This window comes from Apis laboriosa, unplaced genomic scaffold (assembly GCF_014066325.1).
Source record: "Apis laboriosa isolate Shangri-la unplaced genomic scaffold, ASM1406632v1 scaffold112_cov148, whole genome shotgun sequence".
Taxonomy (NCBI): Eukaryota; Metazoa; Arthropoda; class Insecta; order Hymenoptera; family Apidae; genus Apis; species Apis laboriosa.
The window spans coordinates 6,143,613-6,168,896 of record NW_025220865.1 but is presented as its reverse complement, the minus strand read 5'-3'; the positions used below and the strand labels follow the sequence as shown (position 1 = coordinate 6,168,896).

General features: G+C 20.2%; 5 protein-coding genes across 12 annotated transcripts; 3 read left to right on the top strand and 2 right to left on the bottom strand.

Moving 5' to 3' along the window:
* The first annotated feature begins 841 nt into the window (after positions 1–841).
* Positions 842–2,333, top strand: LOC122712790 (uncharacterized protein F58A4.6). Its single transcript, XM_043932682.1, has 3 exons — positions 842–1,681; positions 1,765–1,879; positions 2,008–2,333. The coding sequence occupies exons 1-3, from the start codon at positions 1,305–1,307 to the stop codon at positions 2,269–2,271; spliced, it is 756 nt and encodes a 251-aa protein (XP_043788617.1). The 5' UTR covers positions 842–1,304; the 3' UTR covers positions 2,272–2,333.
* A 672-nt stretch (positions 2,334–3,005) lies between these two features.
* Positions 3,006–5,893, bottom strand: LOC122711914 (bleomycin hydrolase). Of its 2 annotated transcripts, none has more exons than XM_043931100.1 (4): positions 5,663–5,893; positions 4,867–5,183; positions 3,945–4,772; positions 3,006–3,345 (listed from the first exon to the last, which is right to left on the bottom strand). In XM_043931100.1, exons 1-4 carry the CDS (start codon positions 5,670–5,672, stop codon positions 3,130–3,132), a joined length of 1,371 nt encoding a protein of 456 aa, XP_043787035.1. In that variant the 5' UTR covers positions 5,673–5,893; the 3' UTR covers positions 3,006–3,129. The 2 variants fall into 2 exon arrangements, with proteins under 2 accessions (XP_043787035.1, XP_043787043.1); XM_043931108.1 differs by having other exon boundaries at positions 4,867–5,180; positions 5,663–5,892.
* Positions 5,894–6,871: 978 nt separating this feature from the next.
* LOC122715143 (polymerase delta-interacting protein 2) lies at positions 6,872–10,289 on the bottom strand. 2 transcript variants are annotated; one of them, XM_043937087.1, is made up of 7 exons: positions 10,062–10,289; positions 9,481–9,636; positions 9,313–9,412; positions 8,709–9,050; positions 8,363–8,443; positions 8,190–8,268; positions 7,540–7,739 (listed from the first exon to the last, which is right to left on the bottom strand). In XM_043937087.1, the coding sequence occupies exons 1-7, from the start codon at positions 10,151–10,153 to the stop codon at positions 7,684–7,686; spliced, it is 906 nt and encodes a 301-aa protein (XP_043793022.1). In that variant the 5' UTR covers positions 10,154–10,289; the 3' UTR covers positions 7,540–7,683. The 2 variants fall into 2 exon arrangements, with proteins under 2 accessions (XP_043793014.1, XP_043793022.1); XM_043937079.1 differs by lacking the exons at positions 8,190–8,268; positions 8,363–8,443 and adding an exon at positions 6,872–7,164 and having other exon boundaries at positions 7,534–7,739; positions 10,062–10,288.
* A 1,267-nt stretch (positions 10,290–11,556) lies between these two features.
* Positions 11,557–17,352, top strand: LOC122715118 (glutathione synthetase-like). Of its 4 annotated transcripts, none has more exons than XM_043937059.1 (9): positions 11,557–11,571; positions 11,694–11,808; positions 13,245–13,391; positions 13,463–14,113; positions 14,220–14,626; positions 14,698–15,090; positions 16,208–16,427; positions 16,531–16,888; positions 17,136–17,352. In XM_043937059.1, exons 4-9 carry the CDS (start codon positions 13,488–13,490, stop codon positions 17,295–17,297), a joined length of 2,166 nt encoding a protein of 721 aa, XP_043792994.1. In that variant the 5' UTR covers positions 11,557–11,571; positions 11,694–11,808; positions 13,245–13,391; positions 13,463–13,487; the 3' UTR covers positions 17,298–17,352. The 4 variants fall into 4 exon arrangements, with proteins under 4 accessions (XP_043792994.1, XP_043792986.1, XP_043793002.1 ...); XM_043937051.1 differs by having other exon boundaries at positions 13,453–14,113; XM_043937067.1 differs by having other exon boundaries at positions 13,245–14,113; positions 14,698–14,796.
* Positions 17,353–18,175: 823 nt separating this feature from the next.
* Positions 18,176–25,262, top strand: LOC122711541 (rabphilin-3A-like). 3 transcript variants are annotated; one of them, XM_043930408.1, is made up of 10 exons: positions 18,176–18,567; positions 20,670–20,816; positions 21,062–21,200; positions 21,523–21,993; positions 22,089–22,633; positions 22,696–22,883; positions 23,062–23,321; positions 23,421–23,567; positions 24,098–24,521; positions 24,942–25,262. In XM_043930408.1, exons 2-10 carry the CDS (start codon positions 20,737–20,739, stop codon positions 25,067–25,069), a joined length of 2,382 nt encoding a protein of 793 aa, XP_043786343.1. In that variant the 5' UTR covers positions 18,176–18,567; positions 20,670–20,736; the 3' UTR covers positions 25,070–25,262. The 3 variants fall into 3 exon arrangements, with proteins under 3 accessions (XP_043786343.1, XP_043786353.1, XP_043786360.1); XM_043930418.1 differs by lacking the exon at positions 18,176–18,567 and adding an exon at positions 18,929–19,256; XM_043930425.1 differs by lacking the exon at positions 18,176–18,567 and having other exon boundaries at positions 20,773–20,816; positions 21,100–21,200.
* Positions 25,263–25,284: the final 22 nt, after the last annotated feature.

Genomic DNA, 25,284 nt, shown 5'->3' with positions numbered 1-25,284 from the left:
ATGATTTATATTATTAATCAAGTAATTATACAATTGATGTATGTGTGTGTGTGTGTGTGTGTATGTATTATTTTGATAATGATTTTTAATTTTAAATATTTTATATTATTTATTTTTATTTTATATTATATTATTAATATTTATTATTATATTATTAATATACTTTATATCATTACATATATATTTTGCTTACGTTGATAACCGTTGATGTATATACAATGATAAACAACCAATAAGATTGCATCATTCAAAATGATTAAATAAAAAAAAGTGAAATAATATTTGTAATTTATTAACAAATATTTTCAATATAATAAATTTTTTAAATCATGTTGACATATATAAATATTATGCACATTTTTTAATTAATCTTATTTTACTATTCTTATTTTTTGTATTATAAGATATATACCATTTCTTTTTCTAAACTATATCTTTTATTTACCAAAATATAATTTAATCTAATTCATTTTATTAAAGAATTATTAAAGATCGAATAATTCATATGTGAATAATTAATGAATAAATATTTAATTTTTTAAATGTTATGTATCGATGTCATCATGAATATTATATATATATATATACGTGTATGTCAATAGAAACTTAGATTTTAATAAATTTTATAACTAAACATGTAAAAATAAAATTATTACTACAATTATTATTACAATTGCCGTTCAAAGATGTATGTATATTCTAAATAATATTTAATCATTTATATTATTGAAAATTAATATAAATAGATATATCTTATATATTTCTTATAATACATTTAATAGGAATTCATAGTACATATCATAAAGCTTATATATATTTATATATATATGTATGTGTGTGTACATGTGTAAGATACTTAAACCTAAGTTTAAAAATTAATAATTTCAAAAATGAAAATGCTATTGTTTTAATTTTAATTATAGTAACTTGCATCATTTTAATATTATCATCTCTACCATCTTGTTATCATTAACACGCGTATATCGAATTAATTTCTAACCTTAAATTGTTAACTCAAAAATTTGCGTAAAAGACAAGACATAAAAAAAATGTTTTGGAAATGTTAAAAATAGAAACAATCAGTACAATTTTTTTACAAATTAAATACTGTCATCAAATTTATTTATATAAAATTTATAACCAATATTTACAAAAAACGTATAGTGTTAGTGGAAACAATATTTGTGATATAAATTTTTAATATGTATAATTTATATTATTATATAGTAATGACTTCATATATAATGAAGCAATATTGTCATTTATTTAAAAAGTCATTTATTGTCATATACTGAATAAAAAAAATGGATGATTCAATAAAATTAATTATACATAAAGGCAGCACAATTTTCGATAGCATTATTATTACATATTATTCTGTGATTAAATACGAACAAAAAGCAAGAGAAACTAAAAGTATATATCAAACAAATATTAATATGAACAATGTCAATGAAAGTAATGTAGTACAAGTAAATAGAAATTCCTTAAACAGAAAAGGATTTAATGCCTATATTATATCAGCATATATTACAACGTTAATAAATTCACAAACATATCGAAAGGCTGCATTTAAAAAATTATTACAATACTTAACATACAAATTATTAAATAAAGTAGATTCAAAAATGATTCTAATAAAATTGCGAATGCCAGGAAAACAATTCTTAGATTACAAATGGTAAGATTTCAAATATTGATTTAATCAAAATCTTTTTATTTCAATGTTATGAAATTGTACAGTAAAATGAAATTTAACTTTAGGAATCAAAGAATAACACAAATAGCAATGGAAAGAAGAGAAGTTGATCATGCTATGTCTTGGTTATCTACTTTAGGTGGAGCATTTTCTGCTTTAGGAGAAGAATTTCAATATTGCGTAATTTCTATTCTTATGAAATATATTAAAAAATAATAAATAAAATTTGATTGATTTATAGTAATTTTTGGAATAATTTAAGAAAAAATATGAAATTTTATTTAAACATAATATTTTTTCTTATGCAGGCTGAAATAGCAGGAAAAATTTCCATAAAACAATTTGAACTGGCGCTTCGTCTTAGAGATCCTTTTCTAGTTGCTCGTTGTAAATTATATATTGCTTTAAGTTTGATTCAACAAGGTCAGTTAAAAACCCCAAAACAGATAGTAAAGCATATTTATAAGTTTTCTATAAATCAGAATGATATTCGTTTACAAAATATGTGTCAAGGTATATGGGCAAAACTTAAATATTGTTATAAAATACAAAAAGAACGGCATAAAACTTAGTAATCAATATTAATTTCATAAAATCTTTAAAAATAGTTTAAAATTAGGCTAATTAAATTTGATATTTATGTTTAAAAATAAATAATATGAAAATATTGTTTTCAAAAATGTATTTTTTGTAATTATTAAATAAATGTTAATAAAAAATATTATATTCTGTTAAATTAAAATTAATAAACATATATATTTTCAACATTTTTATTAATCTTCATACAATTATTAAGTCTTTTTAATTTGCAAACATTTGAAACAGAAATGTAATATATGAATAATATTTAAATATGAATTTAAATGCTACGAAATTTCTTGAAATTTTTTAAATAAATTTCATGGCTTTTATCATATATGAATATTTAGAATATTTCTATAATGGAATTTTTAATTTTTTTGGCTTCTCTGCATTCTTAAATATATTTAACTTATGTATTTAAGTGTGTGTGTGTGTGTATGTGCACGCGCGCGACATTTAATGTAACAAAAAAAAAAAAAAGAAGAAAAAAAAACAACAGTTATTATTTGTAAATATATCTAAACTATAAGTTAAAAACGAAATTATACACATGATCATCTTAAATTTTAGGAACTATGTTAAATATACAGTTTTAATATTTTATTAATTACAGCAATATATATTATTTTATATCTGAAAGAGCATTAGATAATTCAAATCATAATTTAATTCTCTAGAATTATTTTAATTGTTGTTAATGAACTATAAAAGTGTTAAAGTCTTATTTTATTGTACTTTTCTGTACCAATGTGCTTAAAATTTTATTTGATGTTCAATTTTTAATATTATATACACACTTTTGTTAACTAAAATATCCCATCTTGAAGTAATTTAAGCTTACATTATTATCAGTGAGCAAGTGTACCCATAGGATCCCATGCAGGTAAAGTTATAGGTTCTTGTTTAAATACATCCAAAACATTCTCGGGTACTAGTTTTCTATCAATGACTGCTTCAAAAACAAATTCAGAAAACCAATCAGCTGTTAATAATAAATATCCTTTTTGTCCTTGATCATCACCCCAAGAATTTTCTACTCGAAATTGTTTAATTTTACCTTCATTCTAAAAAAAAATTATAACTTATAAGTTTCAATAAATAATTTAATTCAATAATGTATCATTAAACATAAATATTTACATATGTCTTTAATTTTTAATAATATTAAAAAATATTTGATATATAATTTGATACGTACTTAACATATAATTTAATCAAAAATTTATCCTGTATACTATACTTAAATTATATAATATAATAATAATATATAATTCAATAAATAAATAATAAAAAAATACAAATATTATATGTATATTACAAATAATAGAAAATTATAGTAAATGAAATTTGTGGAAAAAAATAAAAAAAAATTTAAATTTTTTTAAAAAATTTTACTTTACATAAAATTAATTTTATGAATATAATAAATATCTATATATTTGATCTGAACATTGAGATTTAATTAAATAATTCAGGAATCAAAGAATAACACAAATAGCAATGGAAAGAAGAGAAGTTGATCATGCTATATTCATAAATAATACATTATATAAATAACACACTATATAACTTTTTAAAATAAAAAAAATGTTTTTTGATATAAATTAATCAAAAAAATATCAATATATTTGTATAAATTTTTTATAAAAATTTTTTAACTTACATCAATTGAAACAGCTGTCAATGCCATTGCATGCACCATCATAGAATCCCCATAAAGTAACCTATCTGCTTTTGTAAGATTAACTTGGATATCAGTTCCAAACATTAATTCAAAATCATATGCTCTCATATCTTGTATACCTTGTTTAGCTATTAATCGTTTGTTTACATCACATCCAAACCATACAGGTTCATTTTGTTTTATACTTTCTGCACATAATTTCATTAATAATTCAGGTGGTTGATTATTATATAGTGTAAGTCGTCCACCACAAACATTTCCTAAACAGTCTATGGTATAAAGTTTTCCATATGGATTAGATGGTCTAGGATCAGTTACTAAGCATACTTTATCATCTACATTATAATAAGGTTTCACATATTTTTCATAAAATTCTACTGGTGAAATAGGTCCAATGCAATTATAATTCTTTGCCTTATCATAATATTCCCAAGTGATTGTTTTTGAGGGTATACCTAAACAAATACCAATTATTCGATAAATTACAACCATTTGTTCCAAAATCTGAGCTTCTAATTCTTCATCTGTTGCACCACGAGATACTAAATCTCTTAAAACTTTGGAATATTCTCTCAGTTTACTTTTTAAAATAGTATTCATACGTGAACTAGACTCGCAATTATATGATTCTGGGAAACAGATTTTAGGAACAAGACCATGTCTATTTATAAGATTGACAACCATATCCCATTGACCTCCATCACAAATAGGATCATGTAACAAAAATGAAACTAATCGACCTTCTACTGGTTCATTTCTTTTAGCAGTTTTTACAATATTATGTAAAAAATAATTACACCGTTCAATCTATATAATAAAAAATATATTTATAAATATAAAAACCTATATATATATATATATATATATATATATTATGCAATATTATTAATATAATAAAAACCTTATCCCAAAAGAATAAATAAGCTTGGCTAAACTCAAACTCATCTAAATTGTATTGCTTCATAAAGGCACTTCTTATAACATTTAAAGTAGAAAATATCCAGCATCGACCAGAATTTTTTTGATTTGTAATAGGTTTTCCTTCTGTTGTAATCTTGTGAGTAAATACATGTTGTGTTTCTTGCAAAACTTTTCGGGAAACACAAACTTCCAAGGGATTAGTTCTTGTACATACATTTTGTGCCAAAGTATTGCGATTATCTTCATAAAATTTTGCACGTAATTGATTTAGAATTTCTGATGTTAAAATACCTGCTGCTTAAAAATAAAATTAATATATAATTTATATTTATAATATTTAATAATAATAATTATAAATTAAGAAAAATAATGTTTAATTTTCTTAACAAAATATCTTAACAAGTTTCTGAAAATAGCATACATTATATTTTAATATGTATATTATGTATGTAAAATATGTATATATTTTTTATCGAAAATATATTTTTAATTTAATTGAGAAATTATAATTATAAATATTCTAAAAAAAACTCTTTCGTTTAAATATTTAAAATCAGAAATCAATTAATTTTAATCTTTTTGAAAAATAAACATTTTATTAACAGCATTTATCAATATCATAATAGTTCATAAAAACAGGGAGTGGCTAAACAAAATGTAGAACTTAATCTTCGCTACATCGAAAAGTTCGATTTTTCTTTATATGTATTACAACTATCATATTAGAAAGAAATATGAAAATTGAATGTATAAATATAAATAAAAAGATAACTCACAGGCAACCATCGTTATGTACGAATCCTTCTTGCTTTAATTTTAATAGATTCGATTAAGAATTTCGATTAAGTACTATACAAAGTTCAGAAATCACAGAAGCATACCACTTTTGTTACATACATTTCATTCGTTTGATAGACGGAACAAGAAAGATAATATTATCTACTATAAGGAACTAGAAAGAAGTCCGTGAGACGGCACAGAGGCAAAGGGAATATTCCCCTTCTTTAGTCACTTACACACGATGTTATATGATCTTATCTGTAGATGTGATACTTTTGGCCAATATGCGTGTTTATTTGTACGATTGTATTATCCTCATTAGAAATAACCAATCAAACTTGTATTTCTTTTAAAAGACTTCTTTTTCATATTAATTTATAAATTTTTAAACAAATCAAAAATATAAATATTTAAATAGAATTTATATTTATAATTTAAATAAAAATAAAAATATATTGTAAAATTGAATTGAAAAATGAATATTTATATTTAATAGAAAATAAAAGAGGAAATAAAAATTACGATTTAACTTTTGGCTTCAATTTCCAAAACAATTTGAAAAAAATAAAATATTTTAATATAATTATGAAAAAAAAAAGCTTTGATTTGATATCATAAAACACTTATACATCAATTAGAATATTATAATTTAAAATATATATATATAAATATATAAATAGTCAATATTTGTACAATATATGTATGTATTTTAACCTCTTTTACTCTTTTAATAGTTTAATGAAAAAATTTTTCATTAAAATTGAAAAAAAAATATTATAAATTATTGACATATAATTTTTTGAAAATTTTAATTTTTTATATAGAAAATATTAGTTACAATTTCAGTATAAATTAATTCAATTAAGTATGAACTAATTAATAAAGAAATTTAATTTCTTTTGTTTTCAAATATATTTCTATAATCATATTTAATTTATTAAAAATATTATTCAATATTAAATATTTAAAAATTCACCCATAATATATCATATATTTATATATATATGTCAATATAAGCTTAATATACGAGATTTATTAATCTTACATTGACATTTCATAAATTTAAAAATATTTAAAGAAATTATATTTTTTTTATTCTTATATTAATTACAGGATGAACAGAAAATGTATCTATACAATTATATTTTATTTATATATCTATAACTGATCTTATCTAAAATAACATGTTAAATAATACGAAAAAATTGTTTGTTATAAATTTACTGCATACCAAAAACTACATAGCTTAAATTCTACTCATAGTATTTATAATCAAATAGTACAACCAATATAAATATTACTATATAAGAGTCATATATATCAAGTTATATTATTCATTAATTTTCAGTATATCAAAATAATTATTACTTCTCATGGGACGTTACATAATTAAGAATTCATATTTGAAGGTGGTTTTTCTATTTTTGATTCCAAAGAAAATGGTGGAATTCTACAATCAAATGCATACCCATCTTCTCTTTCCATTCTAAATGTACCCCTAAAATGATATTATATAATTAAAATTTTTTTTAAATATAAAATTAACTTAGAAAATTTTTAACAATTTTATTTTACATTTTTTTTTATATTTTTACAATTAATATTCTTTTTTTTCACTTAATTAACAGTCATTACAATATATTCTATGTAAATTTAAAAGAAATAATATTTTATTAAATTCATTATTTTATTAATTTTGTTAAATATATATATGAAATATATATATGAAATTTAAATACTATTGAATATTATTATTTTTAAAAAATAACAAAATATTTCTTAAAATATTACATATTAAAATATTTAAAACAATTTTCATAATAGAAAGATTTCTATTATGAATCTAAAGTATTAATAAAATACATACCACATATGTCCACTTGCAGCTTGTAAACTCACATGACTACTATATTGAAAAGCAGGTAACATTTTTGATAAAACAGGTTCCTGACCAACTACTCCTCGTCCTCGAACAGTTTCCAATGTACCAGAAAGACTAAATATCCTCCAATGTCTTTCACGTAATTGTACGCTCAAATCGCCCAAATTTTCCAGACGAATGCAATAACGCCACTAAATATTTTATTTAATCAGTGTAGAATTATTTATCTTAAGCCTGACCAACTCGCGATTCACGATATATTCATATGAATTTTATAATACTATATTTATAATTTTATAACATTGAAATAACAACTCTATAATATTAAAATAAATTTACAAAAATTAAATAAGTACGGATATTTTAAAAATAATATTAAAATGAATTAAATTAGATTATTATGATATTTGATTATTTCTATTTTTTAAGCATTATTTCAATAAATATAGATTTCTTTCTATATTTTTATATTTTTATATTTTTTTCTTGTTCGTGAAATAATTAAAGTTGGTCAAACTTAACTTACATCTTGTATTATACAATATATAAAATGTTAAAAAATCAATTTAGAATATATATAATAAATACTATATAATAAATTAAATAAGAAATCCTAATAAATACATAGATCAAAAACTCACCAGTTTTTGAGTTACCAACAATTTTGTATGTATATAAGTAATGTAAGTATCTTATGAGCTTCCATATGTTGTATGCAGCCTGAAAACAAAGAATTCTCTTGCAAATTTTTAATATCTATCAAAGTTATATGTTATTCTTGAACTTCCATATGTTGAATACCTTAACTACTTACAGAACTGCAAACTTTTTCAAATTTCCAAGTCTTTAACAAGTTATTTGATAAGCATCCCAGATCTTTTAAACCTAAACATATCTTTTAAACCATTTAGTGATGAAGAATATATTGTTTTTTATAAAATTTCATAAAAATTAATTCAATAAATTTAAATTGAAATATGAGAGTATTTTCAAATATAAAACATATACTTATATTATTAGTATACAAAATTATTGGTAACTCAAAAACATATGAGTTTTCATTCTATATGTTTGCTAGAATATTTTTTTAAATTTTCTGTTTGTAAATTATTATATAATTTTAATTTTTATTTTTTAATATTTTGTATTATAATAATTACCCAATGTGCAGCTGTAGCTTGATTTCCTCTATAACCCATATAAAATGGAATAACAGTAACACGAATATTTTCAGTAGTTTCTTTATGTACATCTGATAATTCCAACCATGGATGATTTTTTTTTTGCCATGCTCTGAGTGTTTCTTGTGCCACAAAACATGGCTCTTGATTGGGATTATATGCTAAGAATTTGTCAAATAATTCATGCTGCAATGCAGTTTTTTCGTTTGTAGTATACGGTAAAATATCTTCATGAGCAACATAATCCAATCCTGGTACTGTATATAAACTATGACTACTTTCATGATTACTCAAAAAGGTTACAGCTTCTGTTTGAGCACGCTACACATGTAAATATATGATAATGATTTATAATATCAATTTTTTTTCTATATATCTAAAAAGATATTCTACTCTAGAAAATTAAAAAGTCTAATTTCTATATTTTTTCATTTTTGTGTAGAAAATATTTTTAAAATATTAATATTAACTATTAATAAATATGTTAAATTTTTTTATATGAATTATTTTTTTTCAATACTTGATTAAAAAATAATTATCTAGATTAAAATATCCTTGTGTTATATTCATTAATTATACTTACTATAAAAGGATAATCTCTTTGGTCAATTAATACCTGATAAAATGTATGAGTTCTTCCTTTTACTTCTTTTCCCACACTATTGTAATGATCATTTGTGTTTCTAAATTAAAATAGAATTTTTATATAGTTTCTTATAATATAAACTTAATTATTAAATAAAAAATTTACCTTTCTTTTTTATTTGGAATATCTCTATCATAAACCCGTGCTGTCCAAGGAAACAATATTACACCACGATAACCAAATACTCTGTGTAGAATTAATTGACCAGTTTCATATTTTCCTTGTAATTTTGGTGTTTCCAATTTTCCTACTTCTGCCAATCTATAATAAATATATTATATATTATATATTATATATAAATAATTATATAAATATATATATATATATATAAAACGCATATATTTAATATAATCAGTCTAATTTTTAAAAAATTAAAATATACAATAATGTATTAAGTTAATATTTTTTATTTTTGGATAATATATAGTTATATAATATGTATTTATATATATATATACATACATATATATATATGAAATAAATTACATAAAATTGTTATAAAAAATTATATATAAAATTTTTAATTAATCAAAATATTTTTGAAAACAAAAATTATATAACATTAACAATATATAATTATAATTTAATAAAATTTAATTTCATTATATATATATTTGAAAAAAAATATATATATATATTTAATATTTTATTTTATTGAATTAATGAATTAATATATAAACGTTTACCTAATATGCCTTACGTGATACAAACAAATTTTTTTCGGTACTTTTAATAAATAGCATTTTAATTTACAAGTAAGATTTCGTGTAAGTGCCATACTTTCTTGAAAAATATGTTTAATAAAATATAATTTTTAGTTTAGATTGTGCGATACTCGATCGAAAATACATGATAATGTCTTCTTGACATTTTGGTAGTTTTTTTTACTACGTTACAACAACGAAGATCATGTGTTCTGTTTAGATACGCATTTAGAAAAAAGGTGACTTCTCATGAAAGCATAATATATGTCCAAAATAATGTAATATCGTATAAATATAAGTAAATATAAATAAAAAATATAAATAAATATAAATATAATTCCTTGAATTTAATTATATAATATTTATTTTAGTTATTTTTACTACAGAAAAATTTGATATGATAATGAAAATAATGAAATATAAAAAATATAAAAATATAAATAAATGAAAAATAATTTAAATAGCAAATATAAAATATATTAAATATATTAAATATATTAAATATATTAAAATATATTAATAAAATAAATAATAATTTTTCTAAATAATTCTTAATTATAAAATTATAATAAATACAATAATAGAAACATATAATAAATATTTTTATAATATAATATTTTTATAATAAATTGTAATTTTTATAATAAATATTTTAATAATATATTAATATTTTTATAATATTGTAAATAAATTTTAATCAAAGTATTTTATGTTAAAATATCAAAAAATCTTAATATTTTTTATTATAAAATTTTGTTATAAAAATAAAATCTATTAAAAATAAAAATATACATGTATATTACAATTTCTTAAAATGATAAAAATTTTTAATTATAATAAATGATACTTTAAAATTCTTAATCAAAACTATGTTGAATATATTTGTAAAAATTATTTGTATTATAACTATTTTAATTTCTAATATTCATTCTTATTCTTACTTAATATTTTTTTTAATATTGTATATATTTTTGTACTGTACTATAGTATGTAAGTATGTCACGTTGCAATTTATAAACTCACAAATTCGTTTATTTCTAACATAAATATTATTAAGTTTATTATTAAAAATAAAGCATAGATATTCAATTTTTAATTGAAATAAAAAATAATAAAAAAAATTTAATGAAATATTTATTTCATATTTGTTAAACAAATTAAAAAAAACTTGTAAAAATATTTTTTTAGAATGAATTGCATGATACATAGATATATTACTTCGATATGTAGAAATAATATTAATTTTGATACTTATAGAAAAATTAATACTATTTTCACATCATGTAATGATGCATTAACAACACATGTATTTATGACAAAATTCAGTTTACAGTTATATCATAAAAATTCATTACATACTACCAAAGTTCGATTTAAAGAAATTAAGTCTAATTTAAAATTATTTGAGAATCAAAATAATTATTCTTCTGTTCAATTGAAGAAAAGACCCAAAAAAAGAAAATCTCTTTCTACTTATGAAGAAATTAATACTGTAAGTAAATATATTTTATAATAATTCTTTCCTATAATATATTTTCTAAAATATCTCAATGTCTGATAAACTTAATAAATTAATTATCTGATAATTTAATAAGAATTCTATTTTTTTTGTAGTCATATCGTATGAAAGCATTGTCTACTTCAGAAGAATATAATTTAGAATCTTTAGTGGAAGGTCTCATTGAACAAAATTTATACATGCCAAGTAGTATAAATACATCAACAAGTTGTGAGTATATTAAAATTAAATTTATTTTTGATAAAAATTACAAGTAAGAATATATATAAATTATTTTTATATTTTAGTTATATATTTTAAAGTATAATATTCTTTACAATGATAAAACATATTCATTATTTTATTAATTATTTTATAATTATTTCATTTTAATAATTAAATTATTCTTTAAAATATATAATATAAGATGGATTTAATAAGAGAAATATGAGAAATTTTTTAATAAAATAAAATTGTAAAAAAAATTTTTATCTAATTATAATTTAATATGTATGATAAATAAAATAATATATATAATATATTAATATATATATTAATATATACATATTAATATATATAATATATTAATATATATAATAATAAGTTAATAGTTTTTAAGTTTGTTCTTAAAATATTTCATAAATATAATACTGTTTTAAAAAATTAATAATATAAAATTTTATAATTAAATTACTTAATTTTTTTGTTCTTTTATATCTTTCTAAAATTATTTATCATGTATTTAATGTGCATGTAAATTAGTGTATTATATATAATACACACACATGTACATATAATACATATAATTTAAAAAAATTGATTAAAAATATTTTTTATAATATATTTATTTTTTAAAAGTGATTAATAAATAAATTTCTTATTGATAAATTAATTCTTTTGTTATAAATAAATTATTATATTATTTAGATAATATGCTTATTATTTATATTTATGTAAATATAATTATACTTTTACTATATTAAATAAAATAAATAAGATTTAAAATACTAATAAGATTTAATGATTAAAATATTATAATAGCAATAAAAATAAATGTAATATATAAAATTAAATGTAATATAAAAACTAAATATAACATGAAATAATAATTTATTTAATAAGATGAATGATAGATTTTATTAAAAGATAATTTAATTTGTTAAAAAACTATTTTCATTAAAATAAGAATTATTATATAATATTATATTTATCTGAAATATTTCATTATATATATATATAACAGATAATAAAAAAGAATATTTAGATTTAAATTAAGTTAGAAAAAATAAAATATTATATTATTTATTAAAAATCTACACTTTATAAATTTTTGAGATTTTTTCTTATTGCTTTATAATATATAAATAACAAAAAAAAAATATAATAATATTAGTTCGTTAAATTTTAATAACCTTGAAAAAGAATAAAAGAAAATGTTATGATAATATTAGGTTATGTTTAAATTATATTTTAATTCTTCGTTGCCGTTTAATATAATATTTCATTATATTAAAATTATTTTATAATATTATTTTTTATCAGTATTTCTATGATATTCTTAAGATTTACAAATATAAAATCGCATAAAGATATTATATCAGAATATATTTAAATTATATATATAAAATATCTATGTAAAGTAAATAAAAATATTTGAATATTTACAGTTTTATTTATTTACAAGTTTTCAACATCAGACCCGAGTATTATATACAGATGAATTATTTATGATATATATCTACTATAAAGGTCATGAATTAATCACATACGTATATAAATATATGAGTCGTAAACCTAATACAAGAAGTAAATAAGTATGTATGTATAATAATTTAAATTCATATAATTCAAATTTAAAATCTATAATTTGAATAGTTTTTTTAAGCATTTAAATTAAGAAAGAAATAACTATGGATTCAACATTATGTTTACCTTCGTCTAAAAAAGAGATTGAAGAATTAATAGAAAAAACAAAAGATTGGGCACTCATGCATGGAATGTGTATGAGATCTAAACAAAATTTTAATAGAAATGTCCTACAATTTGCACCATTTATTCTAATGCCATCTCCATTTCCTAGAAAAGAATTTATAAATGCTTGTCAGATTCAAGTAATATTAAATATGCTTATACATAGAGTTGCTCAAGATTATAATTTTTTAAAAGAAACGTTAGAAGAAACAATTAAAGTTGATAATTTTACTAAAGAATTATTTGAAATTTGTAAAATTATAAACAATGAAGGAGGATCAGTACAAAAAATATCTCTTGGTATATTACGTTCAGATTTAATGTTGGATACAACTTGTCCAGAAAAAGATAAAAATAAGAATATATATTGTTGTTGGAAACAAGTTGAAATAAATACAATTGCATCTGGCTTTGGTTGGTTAGGACCTGCTTCAACTGAATTACATAAGTTTGTTTTAAAAGAGCTTGGTTACCATAAAGAAATAAAAAATCTTCCAGAAAATAATGCATTACAAATAATATGTTCAAGTATGATTAAAGCATGGATGATGTATGGAAATCAACAGTATGTTTCTTATTAATATTTTTAATAATAAAAAATTGACTTTGATAGTTAAATTTAAAAAAACATTTAATTAACATATTTTAATACTCAATTTTATCTCTTGCAGAGCAGTAATTTTGTTTGTCATTGAAGATATTACATATAATATTTGTGATCAACGTTTTCATGAATTTGAAATTAGAAAACAAAATCCAAATGTCAGAATCATTCGTAGAAATTTAACACAATTAACAGCTACTGCTAAATTGGGCTACAAGAAAGAATTGATAGTAGATAATTATATTGTAGCTGTAGTGTATTATAGGTGTGGTTATGAACCTGGACAATATCACACACAAAAAGAATGGGAAGTAAGATTACTAATAGAAAGATCTTTAGCAATTAAGTGTCCTACTATTCAGTATCATTTAGCAGGAACTAAAAAAGTTCAACAAACTCTTGCAAAGCCAGGTGTAATTAGTAGATTTTTAAAAAATGAAAAAACATGTGCAGAGATTACAGAAATATTCACTGGTAAGTGAATTATTTTATTAGTAATATATGATACTGAAACATGAATTGAAATATTATATTATTTTGTATAGAACTTTATGGATTAGACTTTGATGAACATGGAGATGCTGCTATAGAAATGGGAATCTCAGACCCACATCGTTTTGTATTAAAACCTCAACGGGAAGGAGGTTGTAATAATAAATATGGATTAGATATAAAACATTTCTTAGAATCTGTAAAAAATAAGCAAGATAGAGTAGCTTGGATTCTTATGGATAAAATTCATCCTCCAATTCATAAAAGTTATATGGTTAGACCTGAAATTAATATAGATACTGAACTGCAAGAATTAGTTTCTGAATTAGGAATCTTTGGTGTTATAATAGCAGATGAAAATAATGTATATGTTAACAAACAAAGTGGTCATATGTTACGAACAAAGTTAGCTACTGCTAATGAGGGTGGTGTTGCAACAGGATTAGGTGCATGTGACAGTCCATTTTTAGTAGATTAAAAATGAAATCTTAACTATTAATAATACATAGAATAATACATTAAATAAAATTTTATTTTATTATAATGACTATATTGAACTATTAACTAAAATCAAATTTAATTAGTTTATATAGCATAATATTTATACATAATATTTCTAATATCCATTCTAATATTCATCTATATCATAAATAATTATATATAAAACACCCATTTAAATATTTTTTAAATATCCTTTCTTTCAATTAAATGTAAAGTTAATATTTTTTTATGTTTTAATTTTACACTTATATTTCATACATAATATATAATATATTATTAATATTTTTCTTCTAGGTAATATGTGTATTTATATATATTATATTTTTTATGTTTATATTTATTTGATTAAATATTAATATTAATATATATTAATATTAATATTAATATATATATTTTATTTGATTAAATATTAATATTAATATATATATTTTATTTGATTAAATATTAAATTTTTTTAAAATATTGATTATAAATAATTATAAATTGATTATAATGGATTATAATGGATTATAAGTATATTTTATTATATCCTTTTAATTTTATAATATATTTTATTATTATATTTTAGTTAATAAAAATTTTTATATAAACAATATGTTTCAACAAATTTATAGCATATAGATAATAAAATATTATTAATGTAATTATATTAAAATAATTAAAATTATATTAAAATTAAAATTATATTAAAATTAAAATTAAAATTATATTAAAAAACAATATATAAAAAAAATATTTACTATATATTTAAAAAATGTATATTTTGTACAATTATATAATTTATATAATTATATAAAAAAATATATGCAACAATTTTAATAAATTTTTGTATTTTCAATGATGATAATATTTTATATATTATAAATTTTATATAATTTTTAAAATATATATATTATTAAATATTTATATATCTTTAAACAAATATATACAAATATAGTTGTTTATTTTATTTTTTTTAAAATCCTATATTTCCCAATCTAAAAAATCAATTTAAAAAAATCATTAAATATATAAGAATAATATATATCATTAGGTTTTACTTTATTTAGATTATTCTTACAGCTTTACCAGATGTTATACATGCTGTGGCAAAATATGAAGTAAACCATGAACCAAGAGAAATTTTCTTTTTTCGAGAAGGTACCATAGTAATGTGGAATATTTCTGAACTTGAATGTGAAAATTTATTAGAATTCTTAAAAAAATATGAACAAAATCGTTATATGGACTATGATGTACAATCTGAGAGTGAAGTGATGTGTTACAATTATGCAGAACATGGGTAATAATTTAAGAGATTCAAATTTCATTTTTACAATAATTTTATAATTTTATTTTTATATATGTAAAAACAGTATATTCACTTAAAATAAAATATTTTGCAGAAAAAGAAATCATATAAAAAATGGTAACATTATTTTAGCTTTAGATGCAACAAAATTAGATAAGTATACATTTTCTAATGCAATTGCACAATCAGTCAAATTAGGCATATGGGAAGCATCTTTAGATAATTATATAGATTCCATAGAATTTGTTACTGAAGATTTAAAAGCTGGTAAAAAGTTAAAAATGACTCAACATGAAGTATTAAAAAAACAAGGGGAATTATTTGCATTGCGGCATTCTATTAATTTGAGCTCAGATTTATTAGATATTCCAGATTTCTATTGGGAAAGGGAAGATTTGGAACAACTTTATCAGGAAACTTGTTCGTATTTTAATATTGCAAAACGCACAAGAGTAAGTATAAAAAAATTATTAAATTAATTATTTAATATAAATTTGTAAATAAAATATAAAAATTTTTAATATAACAAAAAATAAGTAATTCTTTACATATATTTATACTTTCATGTTCTATATACTCATATTCTTTATCAAAATAAATATAAAATATAAAATGAAGATTTTTCATTATGGTTCATTATGGATAATTCAAGATAAATATTTATGTAATATGAAAATAAATTTTAATTTTATTTTATAGGTAATAAATGAAAAATTAAATCATTGTGTGGAGCTTGTAGCAATTTTATCTTCACATTTAAGCGATCGTCATCACATTCGTTTAGAATGGATGATTATTATTCTTATTATGGTTGAAGTTGTTTTTGAAATATTACATTATATTGATAAGTATCTTTCATAATGTAATTATATATAAAATAATTGATAATAATAATTAATAGCAGACATTGTGTATTTAATTGTAAAAAAATACATATATGTATAAAAAAAGTCATACATTTATAAAAATAGATATATAAAAATAAAATTTATATCATTAGAAAAAAAAATTTTTTTAAATTTTATAAATTGTGTAGTATTTATTAGTATTAATATATTCATTTTATAATATTCTTTTTATTTGTTTGTATTGTCTTCTTACTATTACAATGAAATATATTTGATTAAGTTAAATATAAATATTATCTTTGATATTTACGTAAGATTTAGTTAATGTCAATAGCTTTGAAATACAATGCATCAATAATTGCAATATAGAACAAGGACACTTATTCTATATTATTACTTATTCTATATTATATAGTATGTTATTTTCAATTATATTCACAATTATTAACATGTACATTTATTTACATTAATGAAAATTATAAAAATATATTTATTATATTATTTATTATTAATCAAAATTTAGTTTCCATAATAATTTTTATAATGTTTTAAAATAACACTCTGTAATATTATGGTATATATAATATGTAATTACATATATATATGAATATATATGTATATACAAAATATACGCTATATATAAAATAGATAATTATAGATATAAAATAATTGAATGAAATTTCTAGTTTTTTATACAATTTAAACTTATAACTTATTATTTTTTTTTTTAATTTTATATTTAAAAATAATTTTATATTTAATAATTGTTTTTTTATTTAGTTCAAAATTTTCAGAACACATATAAATGTAAAATTTCTTTCGAACGATATAAAATGAATGAAATTAAAAATTATTTTTACGCAATTATATTAATTATATAAAAGAGAAATGAACAAAAAAATATAATATATTTATAATAAATATAAATATCTGTTGCTTTAGTTTTTGTTTTTTTTAATTCAATAGAGATACTGTATCATAGGTGCATTTTTTAGTTAGATACATCCCTGTGAATTATACGCACCCTTCTGCGCCTGTATCGAAAGTGAAACGAAATTGTAAAGCCAGTATCAGCTATAATAGTACCCACTTGTCGGATAGCTAGTACTGTGGCAAGTTCAATTCTGTGCTCATTTATTTTTTCTAATAATATCTTGGACAATTATTGAAATTATATTATGCATTTTGTAATTTTTTATAAATCATTTAATCATTTATGATTATGTTAATTCGAAGCAGTTATTCATTTATAAATTATATATTACACGTTAAAGTATATTTACGTAAGTATAAATATTCACATAGTTTGAAATAGTTAATATATCAAAATTAAATTTCACTTATAAATAGTTATGATAAGCATTTAAATTAATACACACAAACGAATCATATTAATTTAAAATATTAAGTATCGTATTTAATTTTACGTTTGTTTTTATCTCTACATATATATGTTTAAAATTATGCGAGTTTAATAATTATTATTAAAAAAAAAGAAAATTGAATCTTTATTTTAATTTTTTCTTTTCTAAAATTTCTTATATATTTTATGTAATGTATTTAAATTTAAATAGAAATTAAAATTCAAATCAAAATGTTTTATATCAAGCATATCATTAAATAATAATATATTAATTAAAACTATATGTAGTTTTTTGCATTAATGATAAATATATTCATTTGCTCTTTGTGTAAAAGAATTCTATTACCGCAATCCTATGAGTAATAATGGCATGCGTCACAAGCTTCGATTGATCGCCTGTTAACGTAGGACTTCCGCGCTCATTTTTTTTTATTCAGTTACGATACGTTTGCCACGCGTCACGAATTTCTTTCTCTTTGTTCCACTTTTTGTATTTTTCTTTTCTTTCAACGAATGCATTACTATTATAGATAACATATATATAATTAATGGATTAACTTTTATTAATTCTTTTATAACTCTTTTTTTATTATTCATTTTTGTTTTTATGTAAGTACATATGTTTTTGATTTATTTAAAATAACAAGTAATTATATTTAAAAATTAAAATAATTCAAAAATAAAAAAATACTAAAAATTTTACAAAGTCGTAACAATTTTAGATATTATAATTTCTCGAATCATATTTTTAGTAATTTTATTTTCTATAGCAATTTCATAAATTATTTATTCGCTATATTCATTTTGTACTTTTTCTTTATCTTATGAAATTAAAATCTTTTGTAACTTTAATACAGTTGCGATATGTTAAGAAAGTAAGAATCGTTGTAGGTATGAACCACATTGAAATATCGATTTAGGTCCAAATATAGTTTCCCTTTAGCTACTTAAATAATATAGGAACGGAAGTATAGTAAATACTTGTTGCGCATCTATTTTGAGCGGAAGCTGTTCTTTTAAACTTTACTTTTATCTAAGTAGTTTCTTCATTATACGTTATTAACATTTTCCAATATTCAATATTAAATTTTAATTAAATAATTAGATATTTAATAAATTACACATATAGAATTTTATAGAATAGTATTTATTTTATAAAAACTAATTTAATTCTTTTTATGAATAATATTTTGATAATAAAACTTTTGATTTAATCAAATTTTCATAAATTTTTTGATATTTTTAATATCATTAAATCATTAAATCAAATAATAATTTTATTTTATTAAAAAATTATTGTTAAAAAAGAAATCAAAAGTTTTATTAATATAAAATAATGTAACTTCTCAGTACAATTATTTTTTCCTTATATATATATTTATTTATTTGCTTTAAATTTTTATATAAAGCTGTTTATTAAATTAAAAATCTGCTTTTTGATATTTAAAATATATGTGAATTGTTATCAGTTAATTCTTCAAATTATTTGAACAAGTCGTAAAAAATGCGAATAACACAGATGTCAAGAATTCCAACATATAATGGAATGTAAAGAGTTGTTAAATATAATATGAAGCGTATAATTTTTAATTTGAAAGAAAAATTTCAAAATTTATTTAAATTTATTTAAATGGATAGAAATATTAATTCAATGTAACAAGAAATATATATATAGATGTAATCAAAGTGATTTATATATATCACAAAGTTTATTAATTCTTTTTATAAAATTTAAATTTTTTGATATTATCATTATAGAAAATTTAATTATTTTGAAAATTATTATGAAAATAAATCATGATATAGCATAAAGTCATATAGAATAAAAATGATATATATAAAATACAATATGTGATATATCAATCGATTTGTTTTAATGTATAGATTACGAAAAAAATATAAAAATTATTTTGCAAAAATTACTATTATTTATAAAAATTATTTAATTAACTTTTTTTATATATCATATTCTACGAATCTAATGTCAAATTGTAATTGATTGCATATTTTTATTCTCTACAGACTGATGTATATTACAAAATATTCATAATATATTTAAATTAATTTGAAAATTGTATTAAATTAAAAAATGGATATGACAGTAAAGGATATAAGTGGAGGAACCAGATGGGTTTGTCCAAATGATAGACATCTATCATTGAGAGCAAAGTAAGCATCAATATATTTTCAATATACATATTTATAATGTATATAAATATATATAATATTAAACATTAATATTTATGATAATTAAATAGATAATATATTTTATATTATATAATATGAATTATTTTTTTATTTCATTTAAATTTTTACATAATGATTTTGTTAATAACATAAATATGTGTATATGTATATATATATATATATATATATATATATATATTTATGAATTAATAAAATAAATGTAATAGATTGCAAACAGGTTGGTCTGTAAAAACTGCCTCTCTAGATTCAAAATGGGGTACATTTTCTAATTCTTATACAAGTGGCACAAATAGATGTGCACAATCATTTGTACTTAGTGAAGAAGAACAACAAACAATTATACAGGTAAATTTTATAAATATAACTTTTTTTTTATCTTAATTTATCATGAGATAAATTAATGATATCATGAGATTTAAGATCAATGAGAAATTAAAAATATTAATTATAAATATAATAAAATATTTAATAAAAATGTTTAATATAAATATAATTTAAAATATTAAATCATACCATTTTTTTTTAATTTTTCAATAATTTTTCTTTTTTTAAAATATTAATCCAATAATATACTTACATATGCATATTGAATAAAATTGATTTTTAATTTTATTCAATTTTTATAGAATATTCGTAAATTTATTATTTTTATTTTTCGGTGATGTAGGTAATTCAGAGAGCAGAAGCTTTAAATTTATCAGAACAAGAAAGAATTGGCCGATTAGTAGAAAAATTAGAGAATATGAAACGTAATGTCTGTATTGTAACTACAACAAGGTTAAATGAAAAAAAAAGATGTAGTAGCAGATGTTTTAATAATACACACTGTGTATGTTCTTGTGCCCTTTGTGGTGAAAAATTTGGTGCAGTATTAGGTGCATCGGCAAATCTTTGTAAAGATTGTCGAAGATATATATGTCAGAAATGTGGTATCGAATTGAACTCAACATTTTCGAATCTTTCCACAACAAGAGAAAGAATGCAAGAAAAAATAACTATGCAACGAATCGTTAGAAGATCGAGCAGCAGTCAGAGACAATATCTTTGTCGAATCTGTGCCGAGACGAGAGAAATGTGGAAAAAAAGTGGAGCTTGGTTTATCAAAGGAATGCCAAAGTACATTTTACCGGAGAAAAAGGTGACAAATGAAAAATGAGAAAAAAAAAATTCATCGAAATATTATTATATATTTATTATAATACTGCATATAATATGGATTTCTTAAAATTATAGGAACGAGGATGGTCACGATCTATTCATAAAACATCTACTTGGACAATCGGAGGTAATAAGTCTCTCGAATCTACTGAATTACAAGATTCTTCTTCTGATGAAGAAGCGACAAGACGGCTTGCTTTAGCTCAAGGACAATCTAATTCATTTCTTAATTTACAAAAAAATCAAGATAGTAGTAGCAAAACTCATTTAACATTATTAAATTCTATTCAAACAAATAATAATACATCCAAGCCATCGGGACAACGATCAAACGCTTCCTCACCATTAAATAATCGAGAAGAGCATTTAGATCAATTAAATAGATCTACCCTTTCTATTATCTCTCAATGCAGTCGTCTTTCACCATCTCCTACTAGTCCTCGTTCACGGATAAATAGAAGAACTAGTTCCAATGAGTTTCAAATTGAACAACACGTATCATTCGAAGATGAAATTATCGATGAAAAAAGCAAAAAATTTGATGATATTAACGAAACTGGTCATAAATTAGAGTTTAATTTATGCGATCAATTAAAAAGTTCTCAGGTACAATCTTCCAGGTATGTAAAAATAATAAATAAAAGAGTAGAAGTTTAGGTGATACTCAATTGATACTTTACAGATCAAATTTTACAACAGTTTCAACGATACCGACAATTACATCAACGGAACAAATTTCAGAACAATCTCAGATTCACGAAAAATATATAGATCTGAAAAAAAACCGATCTTATTCAGAACAAGACAGTTTTTCACATCTTCGTAGTAACAATCAAACCGAATTAATACGACAACAAATACCAGATTATGGTAAATATACAATCAAACAACTTGTGAACCGCAGTAAAAATCATGATAAATGCGGCACGCGAGTCTTATTGTGAAACTATACATTCATAATTATTAATAAACAGCTTGAAAAATGAATCAGAAAATTTTATTTAATATCGTTAAGAATAAAGTAATAAAATTATATTTTTCAAAACAGAAACGAGACAAAATTATGGAACTCTTGAAATTTCTTTACGATATGACCCAATAATTCAGTGCCTCCAATGCAAAGTAGAACGAGCACGAGGTTTACAGCCAATGGATATTTATGATCTCGCTGATCCATTTTGCAAGCTCAATATATTACCAGTAAATTCAATTGCGATTACAAAACGGCTTCGAACGAAGACAATCCACAAAACGCGGGATCCAGAATTTAACGAGACTCTCAACTTTTATGGAACAACGGAAACTGATGTATGAAAAGTGAAAATTCTTCAGATAATTAAATAATATGGAAAATATCATGAAATTAAATGAAAAAAAAAAAAAAAATAAATTAATATTTCATGATAGATATGGAATGGCAAAGCATTGCACATCTTGATTCTTCAGGACGATCCAGCGGGTCAAGATTTTCTAGGAGAAGCAAGATTTCCTCTGCATGAATTACAACCGCATCAAATAAAACATTATAATGTTCCATTACAGGATCACTATCCAGTATGTATAAAAAAAAATATTAAAAAATAATATTTGTCTCCATGGTATTGTAAAAATTGTTGTTGATCAAATGATGGTATAGATTAATTTATTTTCTTATTAAATATTTTATAACATTTCATTTTATAATATATATTAATATTGAGTATTATTAGTATTGATTGAAATATAATTAAACAATAATTAAATTATAATAAAATATTTAATAAAATGTCAATCTTTAAAAATAAACAATTTAATTTTGCCATAAAAGATTATTACGAAGTTTATATTTGAGTTCATTTTTTTCAAAAACCAAAAAGAAACGAATTTGTTAATATTTTTTAATATTTGATATAATGTCTGCTAAGTTTTCTGCTTCGAATTGATATATTTTGTTAATTATTTTCCTTTATATATAAAATTCTATTGATTTTTAATTAATGATCTTCATAAACATAATCATTTTTCGCGTTTTAAATTTTTCGCGACGGTCGACTTTACTTACGTTATTGCAGACACTAAGATATAAGAGCTCGACGTTGGCATAGGTGGACAACGAAGAAGCAGCTTGGGGCGTATTTTCCAGTGGACGAGGACAGATTCAAGTGAGTCTAAGTTATTGCACAAGGCGGCGAGCATTGATAGTTACAATTCATCGAGCTATAAATCTTCTTCCTATGGATAGTAACGGATTTTCTGATCCATTTGTCAAGTTGTGCCTTATAGAAAACGTGACAAACAATCATCGTCAACGTATTTTCGATTATTCAATTGCTCGTATTACCGGTAAAAAGTTAATATCAAAAAAAATCACAAGTCGTAATGCGCAAAATACAACAATTAAATGGAAAACATTAAACCCAGAATGGAATGAAGAATTCACTTTTACTGCTCGATTAACAGACCTTATGAAATTAACATTATATCTCACAGTATGGGATAAGGATTTTGGCAAGAATAATGATTATCTTGGTAATGCACTATGTATTTTTTTTTTAATTTAATAATTATATTCTTACATATAATATCGAAAAGAGAAAATTTATACAAAATATGGCATGTAACTACTTTGATCATTTTGTAAATGATTTTAATAAAAAATAATTTTCTCATAAGAGTTAAATAATTTCGACTTTTTATAAAAAAATTATCAATGAAATCAATTAATATAATAAAAAATATATAATTTAAGGAAACATATTTGATCTTTATTTATGCATTCAATTATAAAAAAAACTATTTGTGTTAAATTACATATTTTTTAACATCATTCAACTTTTATCTGAAATATTTTTCATTAAAATTATTACTTATAAAATAATCAAAATAGTTTCAGTTATATGCCCTATTCTATATACGTTTATTAGTAATATCTTTTATATTTTTATTTAGGTGGACTTGAACTAAGTCGTAATAGTAAAGGAGCACGATTACGACATTGGATAGATGTAATCAAATTTCCGGATCATCGTCATCAAGCTTGGCATAATTTAATTGATACTATTTTGCCTATAGAATAATTTATATTTCTATTTTTATTATATAGTATATAATTCAAAATGTTTTAATAGAATCAGTATATTCGATATGCATAATATTCTGCAAAATATAATTTATTTACATATGATCAATAATATTGCTCAAAATGTTATTCAAAAAAAAAATTAACACAAAAATAAAATATTATATTATATATGGGAAATGTTATTATTTTACATTTTACATTTGATTCAAT

What these genes read in the sequence shown, in the direction of transcription:
- LOC122711541 (XM_043930408.1), top strand. Translation starts at nt 20,737, where the DNA reads ATGGATATGACAGTAAAGGATATAAGTGGAGGAACCAGATGGGTTTGT. An exon ending in ACAACAAATACCAGATTATG is followed by an intron (nt 22,884 to 23,061) that starts GTAAATATACAA and finishes TTTTCAAAACAG; the next exon opens with AAACGAGACAAAATTATGGA. An exon ending in ATGGAACAACGGAAACTGAT is followed by an intron (nt 23,322 to 23,420) that starts GTATGAAAAGTG and finishes ATTTCATGATAG; the next exon opens with ATATGGAATGGCAAAGCATT.
- LOC122711914 (XM_043931100.1), bottom strand. An exon ending in ATTTATTCTTTTGGGATAAG is followed by an intron (nt 4,773 to 4,866) that starts GTTTTTATTATA and finishes TTTATTATATAG; the next exon opens with ATTGAACGGTGTAATTATTT. An exon ending in TGACAGCTGTTTCAATTGAT is followed by an intron (nt 3,346 to 3,944) that starts GTAAGTTAAAAA and finishes ATTTTTTTTTAG; the next exon opens with AATGAAGGTAAAATTAAACA.
- LOC122715143 (XM_043937079.1), bottom strand. Translation starts at nt 10,153, where the DNA reads ATGGCACTTACACGAAATCTTACTTGTAAATTAAAATGCTATTTATTA. An exon ending in AAGCTACAGCTGCACATTGG is followed by an intron (nt 7,740 to 8,708) that starts GTAATTATTATA and finishes TAAAATATTTAG; the next exon opens with TGGCGTTATTGCATTCGTCT. An exon ending in GCTGCAAGTGGACATATGTG is followed by an intron (nt 7,165 to 7,533) that starts GTATGTATTTTA and finishes ATATCATTTTAG; the next exon opens with GGGTACATTTAGAATGGAAA.
- LOC122712790 (XM_043932682.1), top strand. Translation starts at nt 1,305, where the DNA reads ATGGATGATTCAATAAAATTAATTATACATAAAGGCAGCACAATTTTC. An exon ending in CAATTCTTAGATTACAAATG is followed by an intron (nt 1,682 to 1,764) that starts GTAAGATTTCAA and finishes ATTTAACTTTAG; the next exon opens with GAATCAAAGAATAACACAAA. An exon ending in GAGAAGAATTTCAATATTGC is followed by an intron (nt 1,880 to 2,007) that starts GTAATTTCTATT and finishes TTTCTTATGCAG; the next exon opens with GCTGAAATAGCAGGAAAAAT.
- LOC122715118 (XM_043937059.1), top strand. Translation starts at nt 13,488, where the DNA reads ATGGATTCAACATTATGTTTACCTTCGTCTAAAAAAGAGATTGAAGAA. An exon ending in GATTACAGAAATATTCACTG is followed by an intron (nt 14,627 to 14,697) that starts GTAAGTGAATTA and finishes TATTTTGTATAG; the next exon opens with AACTTTATGGATTAGACTTT. An exon ending in ATATTGCAAAACGCACAAGA is followed by an intron (nt 16,889 to 17,135) that starts GTAAGTATAAAA and finishes TTTATTTTATAG; the next exon opens with GTAATAAATGAAAAATTAAA.